Source organism: Podarcis gaigeae (genome assembly GCF_964106915.1).
Source record: "Podarcis gaigeae genome assembly, chromosome: 15".
Lineage (NCBI taxonomy): Eukaryota > Metazoa > Chordata > Lepidosauria > Squamata > Lacertidae > Podarcis > Podarcis gaigeae.
Window position 1 is genome coordinate 24,164,867 of NC_139692.1, and position 19,381 is coordinate 24,184,247.

At 44.2% G+C, this 19,381-nt stretch overlaps 1 protein-coding gene across 4 annotated transcripts in view; it reads left to right on the forward strand.

Annotated features, from left to right (window-relative positions):
• GRAMD1B (GRAM domain containing 1B) overlaps window positions 1-19,381 on the forward strand; it is a 212,365-nt gene that overhangs the window by 67,622 nt on the left and 125,362 nt on the right. The window contains exon 1 of one of the 4 annotated variants that reach the window (XM_083713956.1): window positions 3,140-3,806. The exons of 1 other annotated variant lie outside the window; for it this stretch is intronic. In XM_083713956.1, coding sequence (XP_083570082.1) covers window positions 3,463-3,806 — 344 coding nt within the window. In that variant the 5' untranslated portion in view covers window positions 3,140-3,462. Of the gene's footprint in view, window positions 1-3,139; window positions 3,807-19,381 lie in introns of those variants that run through there. 2 more of the 4 variants (XM_083713960.1, XM_083713959.1) reach the window with 2 other exon arrangements.

Consider the following 19,381-nt stretch of genomic DNA (forward strand, 5'->3'; position numbering starts at 1 on the left):
CTCTTGTTACACAGCTCCTGGATTTCAAAGAGCATCAGACAGGTGTCCAGTGTCCTCTATCCAAAATTAAAAAGTGACACCGAATGTTATGGCATAAGTAAGCGTTGCCTAGTAATGACAAAATCTGCTTAGAAAACTTCTAGTAGCAAGAACACCTTGTACTGTTTTGGGAATAAGAATCAAAGCAAGAAATGGAAGAATCCACTTGGGGGCAGGGGAGACATGCCTATTAATTTATTCTTTCATTTCATTTTTCATTGATACCCTGTTTTTCAGCTTGCTAGAAGTCCTCAAACCATCTTTTCATCGAAATGATAAAATAAAAAGATTACATATTCACTATAAAACAGCACAATACTTTTGTTATGCACCCACCCGTCCAATGATTGCAGCAAATTTTGGGTTGCTGTGATTCACTGCTTATTTCTAAGGCTGTACCCTGAATATGGGTCTAGATATGTTTCAGAGCCATTTCACTCTCCCAGCTCCCAACCAAGGAACCTGGGAAGTGGGTGTTCCATAAAGAACTTAGCGATTTTTCACAAGAACTCCTAGCATTCTCTCAAAACCACAACTTCTTTCTTGTACTTTTGACACTTAAGAACATACTGTAAGAAGAGCCTGTTGGAACAGGTCCATCTAGTCCAGCATTCTGTTCTCACTGTGGCCAACCAGATGCTTGGGGAAAACCCACTAGCAGGACCTGCAAGCATTACTGCCTCCTGCCACAGACACAGAGCAAAGCCATTGTGGCTAGGAGTCACTTGCAAGTGGTGAGTGTCATACAAAACCCAGTATGCAAATGAGAAGCTGGGGCACAGCTCGATTTGAGGGGCACAGACCCAAACTGTGCTTGCAGTATAAAAATACCCCACTAGTTAGTAATTTCTGCACAATACCTCCTTTCCCCTCCATTTCTTTTTGGACTGCATTCAAACACCCATGATGGAAGCTACAGTGGAACCTCGTGTTACGTACTGCCCTCCTTACGAATGCTTCGGGTTACGCACTCCGCTAACCCGGACGTAGACTCCCCTTGTTGCAAACTTTGCCCCAGGATGCGAGCGAAAGTCACGCGCCGGTGGCGTGACAGCAGCGGGAAGCGCCATTAGCGAAAGCGCTCGTCATGTTCAGAACAGTTTCGGGTTACAAACGGACCTCCAGAACGAATTAAGTTCGTAACTGGAGGTACCACCGTACTGTTTTGACGTGCTCTTGGAGGACCAAATCCACCTCCAACCTCTGCAGATCTGTTTGTTCAGCGTACACTGTCATGTCTTGTTCCTTTTGTTGACTTTTCTGCAAGGCTGGATTCCTTAGGAGTTCCTACCTGCTTGTGAAATGCATCTAGTTCTATTGTTTTCGACATTTGGCTCTCCAGGAGGCCTCCTTACAAACTCCTGACTTGATGCTCAGATGCCCTGTTCTGTTCGTCATAATGAGCATTCCACAAATAAACATTGGACAGGAGCAAGTGACACAGGTGGCCACTGACCACAGAGAAGCAATTAGGAAAGCGAAAACAGCATCTGCAAGGAGCAAGAGTGCATCAGCTGCTAGGCAGCGTGTGTCTGGGCCCCACAAGGGTTAGGTTTGATGGCTTAAAATTACTCACAGCTCCTTACAAGGAGGAAATTGCTCAACTGAATTTTTGTGAATCACTAAGATAATGCATACTACTCTCTTTCCCCTTACTGGAGTCAACCCAGTCACAAAGGGAGTCTGAGAATGCAAATATTATCTCCTTACGCACTTGCCTTCCATTGAATGACAGAATAATGTATTTGTCTGAGAAAGAGTTTCATCTATGCTAGCAGATCTGTGATGGACTACAACTAAACTAGGCTGCAGCTATCAAAGGAGAACTGTGGCTGTGGATCTCTTGAGTTTTCCAGCATCTTTGTATTTGTTTCTTTCACTACCATCTGAAGTTATGCTTGGAAGAGATCCATTTCTCTTTTGCACTGCTTTATAGTATCTAGGGCTTTTGTCGTGGTGTTTCCCACTGTCCCGTCTTATGTGCTTAGATGTCTTTGCATGTCATCTGCCAGTCTTTCTGAAATGCTGTCACCATAGCATGTCATTTTGGAAGCAGCCCTTCACCCTGAAATCTCTCTTTCTGTCTTTCACATTCACATTATTTGGACACTTCTGCAGGAATATGTGATGTGTACGTACGCAATAATGGCCCCCAGGCTCACTGAAACTCTTTTGCCTCCCCTGCAGTCCCTTGGACATTTTGCCCCTCAAGGACCTCCAAATTTGTCTTTAATTAATTTTGTGTTAGACAAAACTCGGCCACTTTTACCGTATGCAGATCTCATCCAGGAATTTCCCAGTTCATCTCTGGCTTTCCTCCAGATTCCTAGGAGTTTTATTGCAGACTTTGCTTTTGCTTTTTCCCTTTAGGTTGCTTCAAATTTCAAAAACAAAAGCCATTTAGCACTGCAGCCTGTTAGCTTCTCCTTGGCTTTTGCCTGCCCCCCTTCTCCTACCTCCCTTGACTTCAAACAAGGCACACACACACACACACACACACACACACACACACACACACTATTTAGCAACAGCTGAAGGCCTACGCTGGAGGTCACCAACTTTCCCCTCCTTCGGCAGGGTGGGACATCTGGCCTGAAAGGGGGAGATGGAGGGAGAGAGCAGCCAACCGCCTGGTAGGAAAGGTTTGTTTTCATTCCTCCTCTGTCATGTGCCGCAGTGTGGCTGATCAGAGCAGCACATTTGGTAACAGAGCCCTTGTCCCTTGAGGTTAAGAGTATGGTTACACTTGCAGCGGCAGCAGCTGCCTGAGCGTATCAGCAACAGGGGGGGAAGACAAATCCCCCCTCCCACCTCTTCTCCTCCTTTGCCAGTTTTATCATATATCACTGCTTCCTTCCTTCCTCCCTTCCTTCCTCCCCCGCTCTCTCTTTCTCTTTCTCTTTTCTCTGACCTCCTCACAGCTTCCCACCTGGTCACTCCAGAGTGCACACAGCGGAGAGTTTTGTCAGCCCAGCTCCGGAGGAGAATCCTTCAGCCACTGAGCAAAAGGAGAGCCAAGCAAGGACCGCTGGAAGCCAGAGCAGAGCAGAGCGGAGGGAAGCTGGTTGGTGCCAGCTCGGCTTCCATGTGTGCCTGCCCACCGATGCTAAACCGGCTGCTGCAGCTCTGAAGGAGGCTGACTGAGCATGCGGGACAAAGTTGCTCTCGGGAGTTGAAAGACTTGGGTTAGGAAGTCAAGAGCAACTTGCAGCGAGCTGGCTCCCTCCGGGCTCCTGTTAAATGAAACCACCTGAGGAACATGAGATTTCCTACTGGAGAGGGAGGGAGGATGCCAAGCCCGGTAAGGAGGGAGAAAGGCGCATTTTAAGTCTTCAGTGTTGTTTGCATTGAGTGGGGTGGGAGAGAGAGAGAAGGAGAGAGTGTCAAGAGTAAATGAGGGAGGAGAACTGATACGGGCACCTGATGCCAGCTGCAAAGATGACAGAGACCCTCCAGCTCCCGGCACTGCAAGTCCCGAAGCAGCAGGTGGCAGAGTGCGGCCACGCCTGGTCCAGTTCGTCCACGCCGACCCTGCGCCGAAGGCGGTTCAGGATGCGGCGCGCAAGGAATGTCCAGGATCCGAGCCTAGAGACTGCGCCCTCCAGCAAGGAGTTCCTACAGCTCCCCTCCATTGAAATCACCCCTTCCAGCGATGAGGACACCCCTTGGTCTAACTGTTCCACGCCCAGTGCCTCTCCACGGCGCAAGCGCTTCCTTCTCCGCAAGTGGTTGAATGTAAGGGAGAAGAAGGAATGCAGTGAGAGCAGGTATGTTGCCTCCTTTCCCTTCTTCCCTTCCCACCTTTCCATCTATGAAGAAGAATCCTTCAAGAACTTGGGACATGGGCCTTTCTGTTATATGACGTGGCCCATGTTCCACGATGTCTCCCTCTACTGGCTAAACTAGTTGAAGTGGCATGCAGATTTGATACTTGTTGGGCATGGTTTTCTTAGTCCTTTATCTCAGACAGCAACGGAACGCTAAACAAAACACGTGGAGCAGTTTACAAATCGGGGATTCGTTGTAGTGCTTAGATGGGCTAATGATGGGCTTGCTTTCACCATGATGCTGATACCCTCATATTTAACCCATAGCCATGTGTGTGTGTGATTCAGATATCAAAAGGGGGAAATCGACCACAATGACACATCTCTACCAGATTAGGGTCACCTGCCCACAGATCACATCTTCAAGTAACTGGTAGCTGCATCTGTGGATGATGGTTCATATAGGCCTTTGTTCCTTGGACTGGAAATTTCTAATGCAAGCATGTAATCATTAGAGGACCCTGAGAGTTCTGCATAGCATAAGTCTCTGAGACATTTCTGGATTAAATATATGGTAAAAGGTAAAGGACCCCTGACAGTTAAGTCCAGTCATGGACAACTCTGGGGTTGCGGCGCTCATCTCGCTTTACTGGCCGAGGGAGCTGATGTTTGTCTGCAGACAGTTTTTCTGGGTCATGTGGCCAGCATGACTAAGCCACTTCTGGTGAACCAGACCAGTGTACAGAAATGCTGTTTACCTTCCCGCTGGAGCAGTACCTATTTATCTACTTGCACTTTGACATGCTTTTGAACTGCTAGGTTGGCAGGAGCTGGGACTGAGCAATGGGAGCTCACTCCGTCGCAGGGATTCGAACCGCCAACCTTCCGATTGGCAAGCCATAGTTTAGACAACAGTGCCACCCATGTCTTGTATTAAATATATGAGTTTACCTCAATTCCTCTTATTTTTCACAATTTGGCAAGTAATTATTAAAAGTACCCGTAGCTAGTGAAAGCTGATGATCAAACAGTTTGAAACTCATTATGTTTACTTGGAAGTAAATCCTATCTATTGAAATCAGATTTAATTCCAAAGAATTATGTGTAGGATCACAGCCTTCAAGAGATGCCTTGTCTGAAAAGCAAATTCCTTTTTCTGCTGTAACGAAACTGTCAGTAACGATCTGTCCTTTGTTGATTAATCATCTTGCTTTATCACTTAATTAACATTAAAATACCACAGTATCCATAACTAGGCAATATCTGAGGATGCTTAATGAAGACAACACAGCATCCCTTGATAGCTGCTATTAAATTCCAAATCAAATTCCACAATTTGTAATTAAATAGTTGATCAATTAATCCCATGTTACTCAATTGACTTTAATTCCCCCCGCTGCCCTTGTATAATTGTTTTGCATCAGCCACTTTTCTCTAACCATCAGAACTAGCAGCTTTTAAAAATAAACAAAGTGGAGATTCTTATGCCCTTGCATCAGCTGTAAGAATAAACATTCTATCAGATACAAAAGACAACTTGGTACTCCAAATACCTTGAGTGACTGATAAAGGGTGGAAATGGTTGTAAAGTGAAACACAACAATGCATGAAGTGTGGAAGTATATTTATGGCAGGAGAGGATGCAATATATTTGATGAAGAGTAGTTTATAACATCTTAATAAATATTAGAAAATTAGAAATGCACACAAACATTGTCTTACTGGATCAAACCAAAGGGCCAGCAAGTCAAGTGTTCTCTCCAACAGCGGCTAGCCAGATGTTTTCAGTTACCCTCAAAGCAGGGAATGAAGGCAACAGCTGCTTTCACATGGCAGTTGATTTCATTTCCCCAACATTTCCCTACCTGTTAATATCTGCATTACATTTGAGTTTTTAAGTGACAAAAAAAGCATTTTCTGGAACTATACCAGAATATGGTGCAAATTTAGTCCTCATTTCCATGTTGTTTGCTTCAACCAAAAGATACATTTACAAATAGTATTAAAATAAGTGCTAAACTTGTGCTTTATTCCAGTATAATTTCATTGTAGTTCTGTAAGTGGCTTTTGCATTGTGCGGAAGCTTAAAAATCATGTTAGGGAAAAGTCAGGAAAACGGAATGAATGGCTGTGTGTATGCAGCCTTGTCTGCTATATTGCTAGAAGTGGCTTTTACATTATGTGAAATCTCAGCTACAATGCAGAAATGAACAGTTAGGGGAATGGGGAAGATGAATGCAATCAAGGTCTTTTGCCTGTCAACCGCATCACATCTCCAGTGGTCCCCTGCCTCTACACAACCACAAGTGTCTGAGAGTGTGGAGCTGTGCAAATCGCTGTGCGCTGATTAACAACTGCTCAAGTCGTTGTTCACCACAGTGCCCAACAACATTTTTGAAATGGCGTTTGGAAAAAGGCTAGTACATGGATTAGGAGTATTAACATACCAAGACCAGCATGACAACTTGGCTCTTCCTATATTGCAGATTCCAAATCCATCCTGTTGTTGCCATGGAAAATACATTTGGCTTTTCGCATGAAATTCCTTCTCTGTCCAACAATGATCTCTTCTGTAGAGGTTGCAACCTTCAGAAATGGGAAGAGGATAACAGGAGTTCTCAGGGATGGAGAAGGAAGAAACCCCAGAGACTGTTGGTCTGGCTGCAGAGTATTATCTCTGTAGTCAACAGGAGCACATCGGAAATAGCTTGTGGACATGCCCGATTTCATGAGTTAAAGGAGTCTTAAGTTAGCAATTGGTTAAATCTTCATAATTTTGCATAGGAAGAAAACAGTTTTCAAGAAAGTTATGCACTTTGTTTTTTTTATCACTCATGCATAGCTCATAGCAGATACCATCTTAAGAAGAGGCATTCCCTCCTTGTGTAGGAAAATTAACCAAGCCTCTCTAACACGGGGTTAGTTAATTATGGTAAACTTAACAGCGCTGGTCTCCTGGGCTGGTGCACAAACCACTTGCATCTCCAGGTGTATTCTTCATTGTAGTTTCCTCAACTCTTGCCACGGGGCACCAGACAGACCATTTGGGGGAGTGTATGTCATGAAAAACTAACAGAAGTTTGAGTGTGACAGATTTTCAGGGCTAAGTACTGACACCATTCATCAGAGGAGAATACAGCAGGTGCAATGGTGCCCCTTAGTCTCCCATTGCTGGCTGGCAGTTGGAATTCCTTGAACACTTAGCTGCACTGGTGATGGGATTTCAGAATTTTTGCAGCAATGCTTTGTCCATCATTCCATCATTTATTCAATTGTGTAGTTCTGATGTTAAAATATTTCTTTATATTATTAATTTATTTCTTCTATTTATTACATTACATTTGTATACTGCCCTTCATCCGAAGACCTCAGGGTGGTTCACAAACATGCTTTTTATAGCACTTCCTGGGCATTCAGTTCTGTAGGAACAGGAAATGGGTCACTATAGGAAATGAATCATCAAGTCATTTTCTTACCCATCTTCACCAAATTTGCCTTTATAAATAATATACTGACCAGCTTCTGTCAAGTGAGTGGTGATGGTAGTCAAGGCAACTGGAGAGCTGAAGTGAGGTAAAGGTGACATCCCATAGGGGGAAAAATAAAACAGCTGTTTAAGGAAAACAGCACACAAGATGTAGTATTTTCCATACCATGTTTTTGTGACTTAAAAAAAAAGTTAATTTACCTCTCTCTTATGAGCCTGTGATCTGGAAACTTTTATAGAGCCAAGGAAGACCACATGACACATTCTGACCAATAGTTGCTGAGGTTCTGTTACTGGTCTGTCTCCTTTCTTTCCTTTTGGGTAGAGTAAGGTTACCAGATTTTTTTCCCAATGAATCTGGGGACACTTTTCAACTTCCTACTAAATAGATGGATTTGGTCAGGGGACTGATTTGTGAATCTGGGGACTGTCCCCAGGAAAGGGGGACGTCTGGTAACCTAAGGCTAGAGTTCTCTCCTTTTGGCTATAGTTGGGTGGTGACAAACAGGAAGAATCTTTCCCCAGCATTCACCAGCTCCTCCCCAGTACAGGATGACTGGATAGTGCTCTCCAGTTTTCTCTTTGAGGAGGGTAGCTGTTTGGAGCTATTGTTGGGATGAGACTCTGCATTTCCAGACAAAGCTGTTGGTACACTTGAACCTGCAAGTACATTATTTACTGCTGGGAAATTTAAATGGCTGCTATATTGTCAGAAGGGACGCGGGTGGCTCTGTGGTCTAAACCACTGAGCCTCTTGGGTTTGCTGATCAGAAGGTCATCAATTTGAATCCCTGTGATGGGGTGAGCACCCGTTGCTCGGTCCCTGCTCCTGCCAACCTAGCAGCTTGAAAGCACATCAAAGTGCAAGTAGATAAATAGGTACTGCTCCGGCGGGAAGGTAAATGGCGTTTCCGTGTGCTGCTCTGGTTTCGCCAGAAGCGGCTTAGTCATGCTGGCCACATGACCCAGAAAAACTGTCTGCGGACAAACGTTGGCTCCCTCAGCCAGTAAAGTGAGATGAGCGCCGCAATCCCAGAGTCGTCCACGACGGGACTTAACTGTCAGGTGTCCTTTACCTTTTTTATATTGTCAGAAGGCAGAAGTGAAATCCATGAGATTTAGAACAGCCAATCAGATTTTGAAATCTTATGGCCAATGGACATCACAATATAACACACAAAACAATCAAGACAAATAATTTAGCAGGAAGTTAACATACATTTTTAGAAATGTAAATTAGTTTTAGAACAGGCCAGGGCACCATTGTGAATAATCAATGAGAAACCTTCTGAAGCAAACATTGGTGATCTGAACACCTTAAAGGACATGTCTTTGTGTTTTTATATCCTATCATTAAATGCATTAGGAAACCTTGACACGCAGCTACCTCCCACTTCCAGAAGCCTGAATGTGCCAAATGAAAACCAATTGATTCTTTTTTGGCATCACGACATGTCGGGGGATGCTAATGAAGTAGATGAATTGGCAGCTCTGGATAATGACATTTTAAAGTCAATAGCCACATGACAGTGGCAGTGGAGCAACAAGAGTTTCATTTCTTGTTCCCACAGTGACCTCTGTCTCTGGCTTGGGAAGATGAGCAAAGAAGATTTGGTTCTTTGATGCTCTCAGTTCTGCAGAAAATGAAGACCAAGCTATATGTGAGTGGCTTGCAGTTCCTCTGAGGCTTTTACGAAATGCAGCTGCAGAAGCCACAGTCGAAAAACCTATGGGGAGTGTGGGGCAGAAGGGGGCTTCTTGACACTGTCACATTTTCTGCTCAGAATTCCCAGCCCCCTGATTGAAATCTTGGGGAAAGGAGATAGTGGTTGCTCATTAGAAGAAGGTTGCATAGGATGTAAGAAATCTGTGAGGACCTGGATTGATGTTGCAGACGTTTTGATCATGATTAATGATTGTACGTGGACTTCTTGTACTTTTTTCTCAGGCAGACTAAGCTATAAAAGAGCAAACAAAGTAATGAGCAAATCTAGCTTTTAGTAAAAGGAAATATTTAAGTGACTTAAAAAGCAAGTGTGGGCTATGCTGAGGATGTTCTTTGAGGTTGATCTGAAGTATGGGCTATTTGACAAGAGCTGAGATTTCTGTCTCAGTCTGAGCTGCTCTAGCCATGAGGAGGTCACAAAGTAAACTAACTGTACTGATGAATTCAAGGTCAGCTAATGAGTTACTGTACTTCATGTTATGAACCTCCATAAAACTCCTGCCCCCAGTTGTCACATGAGTTGGATGCATGGCCCGTCACTGAGCAGTCACTAACTAAAGGGTGTGAGGACTGAGATCACAGACAACATTTTCCATTTCTCAACTTCATAATTTCATCTCTCAGCTTTATAAACTGTTCTAATGGATCAGTTGCCACGGATCTCTGTTATATATCAACTCCTCTGCAATGAGAGATGAAATTGAGAAGTCGAGAAGCTGTTGTAAATCTGACCTGTGCTACAACTGTGGCTTAAAATGACTATGTTAGCCAACATTTAATAGTGAGATTGTGCTCCCTTCCCTGTTACTGGGAGCTGTTCCTTTAGAAAAGGTTTATGCAGTTTAGGAACCACCAAGCTAAACAGCTCTCCATGAACAGCAACTTAGCAAGAACATGGCAAGACTCCTGTTTTTGCTGCCTGGGGATGGAAGAAAATGGACTGGGTGTGTCTTTCAAGCACCTGACGAGCCATCACTCATGGTTGGTGGGCTATGCAATGTTCTGTGCATCAGAGATTGCAGGACCCTATGCTAGAATCTGAGGGAAAGCTGCAGCTATCTCATCTTTCACTGCTGAGGAGTTATTAAAGAGCCATGTTTGCCCTCCAGGTTGCAACTTGGCAACCTTACTTAGATATGTCAGCTTGTTTTCCTGCTAGTATGTCTGAGTGCCAAGTAGAAATTCAGAAAGTGATTTTAAAAAAACCAAAACAAAAAAACATTCAGTTGTAGATGAAGTTTCACTAGCTGAATCGACTATTAGAGTTGGCAGTGCTGGTGTGTCAGTCATATCTATGCAGAACTAATGACTTCTTACTGCATGAGGTAGGTCTTCTCCCCAATCAGTTCTGACACTTAACAATGGATGAGTATGAGCAGTGTATCACAAGCCAATTAATTTCGTATTTCTGTGTTGTTTTCACAGACTCTTATACTCTTGGCACATTGTTGACGGTGTAGTTGTGTGTTTAATAAAAACTGTACTTAGCCATGCTGGCCCATTAGAAAAACGAAACAAAAAAAGCCAAAGTATGTTAATAACTTTATCACGCCCAGCCAAAATGTCACAGGATCATGAGCAAGCTTTTAAACTTACGGCATGTTGAATGTTTCAGTCAGTGAAATACTTGAAGGTACTGGTTTTATCCCCGAGTGGAATTGTTAGAGACTGAGTGTAGCCCAAATTCATTGAAGTCAACATAGGTCAAAGGCAGAGCTGGGATAGCAGATTGCATTTCCTGTAATCAGATGTACAGAGACCATTTTATTCCCCCCCCCCATGTCTATCAAACCTGTGTACGAACATAGCAGAAGAAGATACCCTTAGTTAATCTAATTTAGAGCTGTAAATTGGCACCAGACTCTGGGTTGTCTGACATTTGAATCAGATCCTTAACCTCTCTCCTTGCCCCTTAGCAGCTTTAACTGGCACCAGACTCATTTGAAAAGGAGGCAACACTGGTCTTTGAAATTCAGGTGACAACATTAATTCAATCTCTGCTACTTTCCTTCCTATCAGGTGTTCCAGTGCCATCTTCAGGTTGCCTCCTACATTGCTTTAGAGCAGTGAACAAATATGAGTCACTGAACACGACAGTATCTTTTTCGTTGTTCAGCAAATCTGATACTGATTTGTTGCCATCCATTTAGGAGACGTATGCTTCTGCACAGTGGCGAAGCTGCCTGCTCTGGCACAGGGAGTGGCATAGATCCGGGGGCATGGCTGGCATGCGTTCTGGGGGCCTGGTGCGCTGCCCCAGGGGTTGGGGCATGCAGCAGGGTGTGTGGGTGTGTGTGGCAAGTGGCACGTGTCCTGGGGCATGTGTGGCGAGCATCGAGCGTCTGGGGGTGCGCAGTGACCACTGAGCGTCCCAGGGATGTGCGGCGAGCACTGAGCATCCCGGGGGCAGGGGTGGTCGCGATGTCACCCTCCCGGATGGCACCTGGGGTGACCGCCCCTGCACCCCAACCTTCGTCCGCCAGTGCTTCTGCAGCTGCTTCAGACTTTGGAGGTGGGGGCAAGAAATGGCAGGCAGGAAAGGAAGTTCTGTGCTAAGGAGGATGCTTTTCCTTGCACACCTGTGGACTTCGTGAAGGTGCCTTGGAGGTGCCACAGCTAACCTGCTGCAAGACTATTTCAAACCCAGCCCTGCATTTCATTATCCTTTAGCGTTTGAGTGAACGGCTTTCCCCTCACTCCCCATTTGTTCTTTGATCATTCTTGCAGCCCAAGCCTAAACGTATTTTCTGAGAAGTCCAAATGAATTCAACTGTACTTACTTCTCTAGGACCGCAGCTGTTTGTTGCAAGTACTTTTATCTGTCCTGCATCCTCCAACATTCAGCTTCGTTGGATGTGCACGAGTTCTAATATTATGAGAGAGGGAGAAAAACTTTCTTCTATCCACTTTCTCCATGCCGCACATAATTTTGTGAACTTCTGTCATGCTGTCTCTTGCTCACTAAACTAAAAATTTCCAAATGCTGTGACTTTTCCTCATTTTGGCTGCCCTTTTCTGAACCTTTTCCAGCTCTACAACATCCTTTTGGAGGTGAGGCAGCCAGAACTGTACACTGTATTCCGAATATGGTTGCCCCATATATTTTGATATTGGCAGTTTTCTTTTTCTAATGATCCTTAGCCTAGAGTTTGCCTTTTTCACAGCTGCTGCACACTGAGTCAGCTGAGGTGAGACTGAGATATTTAACCTGTAACTCACAAAGCGTGTTTACAGAGTACCTGTCTTCACAGAGGTAGTGCTTGTAAAAAAATAAATAAATAGCATGGTGCCTCATAGTGAGCATAGAATTGTAGAGTTGGAAGGAACCATGAGGGCAATCTAGTCCAACCCCCTGCAATGTGGGACTCTTTTGCCTAGCGTGGTACTTGAACCCACAACCCTGAAGTTAAGAGTCTCCTGTCTACTGACTGAGCTATCCCAGCTTCATAAAAACAAAACAAGCTCAAATAATTTGAAAGGTGGAGAGACTGAAAGCATCTAGAAATTCAGTATTGACTCTGAATGATGACAGGGTGCTAATGAAAGGAAGGTTTTATGCAAGAGTTTGATTTATTTATGAAGGCAAATGGATTAAACTCCAAGGAAGATGCCCCAAAGGTGGCAATAGTTCTAAGCGCTGCAGACAATGAAGCTGCTTCATTATTTAACAGCTTTAAACTGTCAGGCTGAGATCACAGCAAATGTAATTTAATAATTCAAATTGTTTTTGTTTTCGGGACTTTCTTAAAAGTAACCCAAGGCTTGCAGTTAAGCCCAAGGTTGTTTTTGTTGTCTTCCATGAAACATGCATCTATTTAGCACAGGGGTAGGGAACATTAGGCCAGGGTGCTGAATGTGGCCCTCCAGATCTCCCTATCTGGCCCTTGGGACTCTGTCCAGTCCATGCCCCTCTGGATCACAAGCCTTGCTGGTCCTGCTCTGCACCCAGAGTTTTCTGGGAAGAGGGAATGGTTGTTGAACCACTCTGGGAATTGCAGCACTGGGAAGGGAGGGGTCTCTTAACTACCCCTAGTACCCTTAGCAAGCTGCAGCCCCCAAGATCCATGACTGTTTAAAGTGGTACCCTAGTGCTTTAAATGTATGCTGTGAATGTGGCTGTAGTGAGAGATGCTTGCATTGGTGATCTGCAGCCGTGGACACATAACACACATAATTCTATTTCCCCCCCCCCCTCTCCTGTCAAAGTCAGCTGGCCCCGGGCCTGTAGAAAAAGTAATTTTATAGCAAATGTCACACAATAGTATTATCCACAGATTTCCAGCCTCAAAAACTCCCCTGGAATATGGGTGAAATTTTTCATCTCATGTGAATTAACATTTTGTGCATCTGTAACTGAATTGCAGTATAGAAACTGCAGTCATCATCTCATCTTTTCTCATTTCCCGGCCAGGAGATGGAATTTGTGTGCAAAAGAAGCAGGTGATGTATGAGCCTATTGGTCTATATATTCCAGTACTGGGAAGCTATCATTCTCTAGAATTACTGGGTGATATCCAGTAAGTTATACTCATACTGAATAAATTACTCAGTTCCATTCATTTCATTGGGTCTATACTGGATACCAACCATTTACCACTGAAGTAGGGATGTAAAAAAAAACAACTAGCTTGGTTGAAGAAATCTGGATGCATTAAAAGCCTTATACTGCCAATAAAAACATAGTTTTACCAAACACTTGAAAGAATGCATACTCTTTTACATAATCTTCATTTTTCCTAAGGCTCTGTAAACCACGATTCACAGACTTTGGAACTCCCTTCCTAGAGAAGCTAAACTGGCTCCCTCTTTGTTGTCCTTCTGCCCACAGGTGATTGTGCCTTGAGTCTTCTTTCTGGCCTATTTTTGAAACGATCCTCAAGGAAATAGCTGTCAATCAAGTGTACATCATGCAGGACGAAAGAGTCTCCCGTGCAGATCTTACTTATATGCAAGATTTATTTAGCAGCCTTTCACCCAGTCTGCTGTGAGACCTTTGCCATGTGCATGATCCTTGACTGTCACCAACTCAAGACCGAGAAAGAAGTTGATGTTTGGAAGGTTTAATCGTTAAATTGAGTTGGTTAATTTTTATTTACACTCTCTGCAACTTGGGAGTCTCTTAAAATGTGCAGAAGGTGAATTGCATTTGGCTTGTGCCCAGGTAGAGAGATGTTGGATCAACTTGTTACCAAACTAAGCTTGAATTAGGAAGCAAATCATGAGCCCATTGGGTAGAGTCTAAGCCTCTGCTGGACTTCTGGTCCCCAAGATATTAGGTTGCATGACATTCATGGCACTGAGCTCTGGAGTAATAAGGTAAGACTCCTATTGATTGGAAGCTCTTTACAGCCTGCACCTTCGAATCATATCAGTTCTGCTTCGGGTCATTGTGGCTCTTCAGAGAATGACATAAAGCAGGAATTCTACAGATCATTATTTGCCTGGGTGCAGTTATGGGCTGTGCGAAAGTTAATAAACTTGAGTCTGAATCCCAACAAGATGGACACCTTGCTGGCAAGTGGTTCCCAGGTCCAGAAATTGAAACATTTATCTGTTCCAGATGGGGTTGCAACCCTTTGAAGGAGCAGGTGCTGCTGGATACATCTTGGTTGCTTGGGGTGCCTGTTACCAGCATCAGTTGATAGTGCATTTGTGTCCTTTGCTGGTTAGGCATAGTTTGATTACTGCAGTCCATGCATTGGTAACCTTGCGGTTAGACTGCTATAAAATGCACTGTGTGTGAAGCTACCCTTGTGTTTGGTCAGGAAGCTACAGCTAGTGAGTGGGGTGTCTAGCTATACTCATATTTCACCTGTGCTAAAACAATGACACTGTCTGCATGTTAGTTTCAGAACCATGTTGAATATTTTGTTACTGACTTATGAAGTTCTAAACAACCTGAAACTCAGGTTTCCTACGTTCTTCAGAAAAGTCCTTGCTGGCTTCACTGTGGTTGATGGGTTGTCATCTTGGGTTATCATGAAAATCAGCCTTCTGTGTAGTGGGACTGATTATCAGGAACATCTTTCCTCATGCAATTTGGTGGGCACCCACTGTGGTGGGCTTCAAACACTTACTGAAAACTTACTTTTTCCATCAGGCTTTCCCTTGCTTTTAATTATCTGATACACTGCCTGTATTTTTCTGTTTCCATGTTTTGCTGGACACTTTTTATTCAACAAACCTAATTTTAATGGATTTTTAAAGTTCATTTTGATATTGCATATTTCCTTTTTGCTTGTGATTTTATGATTGCAATTGACACAAATCTCTGAGAGATTTTGTTATATTAAGCGGTATATAAACTAGATTAATCTGTGCAGTACAGTCCTCTGCAAGCCTACCCAGAAGTGAGTCCCACTGTCTTCAAGGAGACTTTTTCTCAAGTAGGGATGCAAGAAGGCATTGTTTTCCATTCTGCCCAATATTGGTCGCATGCAGAGCACTGTTTCTGTTCCACTGCCCTTCATCTCCTGCCAAAAGCTATGTTATTTGTCTCACTGTCTGCTGAAGCAAAATGACATAATTTGCATAATTAATTATGTAAATCACCTTGCCATTATGTTACTCCAGCTCATTCATTTCAATGCAAAAGAGACACAATGCAGACATGGTCGGGGCTAGAGGAAACCATAACCAATTACATATTGTTTGCCAGCTCAAAGCAATAACGATGACAGTGAATACCAATCATATTGACTGGATTGATTTTCTTTCTGGACATCTGGTGTTCACGTATTCTTCCTATTTTCTGCTCCTGTTTCTGTCAGAATTTTCTGACCCCTCCTCTCAAGTAAATGTAGCCTTAGCATTTTAGCAATTTAGGAAATCCTGTGTTCTATCTTCCTTTTAAGATACAAAAGATGGTGTTGGATGGGAGAAATATAAAGAAATATAACTCTGTGGCATGGTGTCTGTGCATTGCGTGAAGTTGGGATGCCTTCCTTTGTCTGCCTGCGATTGTCTGCATGTTGTTGTAATGCAGGCATTAGCAGGTGTATTCTTCAGAACAGCCTTTGCCAACTTGCTGGCAGGGGCCGATAGAGGACACTCAGTTGGTGAAGTCTGTTCTTCAATATGTGTTGTTGCTGCTGCTGCTGCTGCTGCTGTTGTTGTTGCATTTATATTTAATCTTTTTCTCTAAGGAGCGTACATGGTACTCCTTATCCTCATTAATCCCCATAATAACCCTGTGAGGTAGGTTATGCTGAGAGAGGTAGTGACTGGTCTAAAGTGAGTTTCATGGGGGATTTGAACCCTGGTCTCCCAGGTCCTAACACTCTAACCAGGACACCACACTGGTTCTCTATATGTTGATGTGTTACTGTTCCTCTTAAATTTCCTCCACGACTCACTGCAAACTCATTTATCTATTCACTAGAAGGGTGAAGGAGGACACAGTCAGGAAATGAGGAATCTCATTATCAGTAGAGTAGGTTGCAAGAGACAAAACTTTGACCTTATCTGGAGGGTGGAAAGACAGCTCCCCCACCCACTCTGCCTAAGACTGGGAGGTAGTCTCAGGACTTTGGTTTTCAGACCCATTTTCGTGTGTTCCTTCTGTTGCTGCCCGGAATTGAGATTTTAAATGGTAGGATAATGCTTGTGTCCAACTCTTCTACATTTTTTTTTCTGGAGTATTCCTGCATCAGAACATATCTGAGATCCTTATATTTGGCTTTCAGCTGACCACTGAGATTGGGAGTGAAGGATGTTCCATATTTAAAATTTAGTTAACACAAAATGGAAAGAGAAAGCACAGACCCTCATTTGCAAGACCTTAACTAGTACTTTGTAGGGCTTCTATTCGCTGACCCAAAATCCCATTAACAAAGTACGGTACATTGTTTTGTTGATACAAAGGAATATAGCCTGTCTGTTTCTGAGACCCTCTTTTTGCATAGAAACAAAGGGAATTAGATGAAAGCACAGTTAGTTTCAAGATGCAGAATGTGTGTTCTTGAGCGCTGCTTGATGTTTGAATCCCCCTGACACATGATCTGTATATTTATCTCTGGAGAAGATACAGGGAACTTTGGTTGTTGATTGATATTTGGTGTCAAGATTTAAACCCTTGGAAGTGGGGAGTTAAGAAATAAAGAAGAACATGTACACAAAAGACCTTGTTATGGGGCAGGCCCACCCATGAGGCAAGGTGAGGCAACTGCCTCAGGCAGCAGGATCTGCAGAGGAAGCAGATTAGGCTCCCAAGGAATGTATTGCCCCCACTGTAGCAGTTGCAGCAACAGCTTTGGCATGCTTCTTGGAGGACAGATCTGCTTCCCCACCAGGGCTGTCCTAAGCATATCTGGTGCTGTGGTTCAAAGCTCCCTCTGGCGCCCATCCCCGTTTACCAGAGTTTTTTAGGGAGGATGGCGTTGCTGGAGGAGGCAGGCAGCAGCTGGAGGGTGGCTCCTTTGGCAGGGAAGAGGCAGAGGCTGAACGCGGCACCTCCTGGCTCAGCTGGCCGCTTTGTGCCATGGTGGCCGTAGCAGACGGAGGCCCCGGGCACGGCATGCTGCTTCGGTGTGGCATGGCGGAGGTGGGCGAGGGCGGCGAGCTGATGCCAACAGGCGCCATGTTCAGCCTCCACCTCTTCCCTGGCACCCTCCAGAACATGGCGCCCCGGTGCCCCACGCCACTAGCCTCTATGGGTAAGAGGCCCCTGGCCCCCACCATGCTGCCTCTACAACTGCCTCTTGGCAAATAGGAGGCACTGCTGATCTCCCACCCTTGTTCCCAGTGTACATCTTTATCCTCCCCCCATTCTTGATGTAGAACTTCACTCACACCTTCTTCCCTGACTGGAGCAGGGAGTGGCATTTTGTGGTTTGCTTCAGGTGCCAAATTGTCTTGTGCCGGCCCTGCCTTGTTGACTTTTGGGTAGCTCTTTTGCTGAGGAATGATGGTTGATAGAGGCTTCGTTCCTCAAAATCAGGAGCTCCATGTGACACTCTTGTTTTTTCTGTCACAGATGTGCTTATCACCCCTTCTGTCTCACCCATGCTTTTCCTCGGTGTAGACTTCTTGGGATATTGAAGGCCCTGCTGTATTTTTGAGGTCGCAAATTGAGCAATTCATTCCTGATGTTGGCTTGCACGCCGACTGTGCAAACTGGGCAAAGTTTAAGTACTTTTGCAAAGAACTGGCACACTACAGGTGCAGTGTGCAACTACGGTAAATGTTGTGGCGCATCACTCTTTACACCCAGTGAGGTGTGTTCCTGTTCAAGATATCAGCCAGCCACCCTGAGGAGGTGATTTGCAAAGAAAGGAGGCAAGATGGGATGTACATGTTGAAGAGAGTGGTCATAGAATTGTAGCACTGGAATGGACCCCAGGTGTTATCTGGCCCAAACCCCAGCCTAAGACTAGTGGTTAGAAAGATATTGTACTAGAAATTCAAAGATAGCTGGGAGTTTTTATGTACCTCAGACATTCTAGCTGGAAACTAAATATAGTGCTTGTAGGAAATATATATATATATAGTAGGAAATGAGCAGTGTTGGCCAGCTGGTCCCGAGAGCAATACTGTGTGAAACAGGAACAGCGGGAACTTCAAACCATTTTCCTTTTGCCTCCAGTGAAGGTTCCGCACAAGATTTCAGCAGCTGGAAAGCAAAGTATGACATCTTGTGGTCAGAGGCTATAATTCTCCAACAAAAATATCACCCACTTAAACTTGATCCTTAGCTCACTTACTTTTTGTTATTTATGCTGTATATTTCTTGTGTGGTTCTGTTGTTTTAAATTATTGTTCGTTGCTTTGATACATTTTGCAAAAAACAAACAAACCCCTGTATAGAGCAATTTTAAGAAAAGAGAAGAGAAAAGGGTTTTGTTGTTGGGTTGCTAGACTTAAGTTCAGTGAGACCTGGGTTCAAATCCACGCCTAGTCATGAAGCTCACTTGTGGCAATTCACAATCTCTCAACTTAGCCTATCTCACAGGATTGCTGTGATGATAAAATGTCGTGAGCGGGAAGATCTATGTATGCTGCCTTGAGGTCCTTGGATTCAAGGTGGGATATAAATGCATTTAATGAGACTACAGTGGCACCTCGGGTTAAGTACTTAATTCGTTCTGGAGGTCTGTTCTTAACCTGAAACTGTTCTTAACCTGAAGCACCACTTTAGCTAATGGGGCCTCCTGCTGCCGCTGTGCCTCCGGAGCACGATTTCTGTTCTCATCCTGAAGCAAAGTTCTTAACCCGAGGTAATATTTCTGGGTTAGCAGAGTCTGTAACCTGAAGCGTATGTAACCTGAAGTGTATGTAACCCGAGGTACCACTGTAATAGCAAGAATAATGACCAAGCTGTAAGTTTTCCATCTCTTTGGATGGTGTCCAGTCACACGGTGCCTA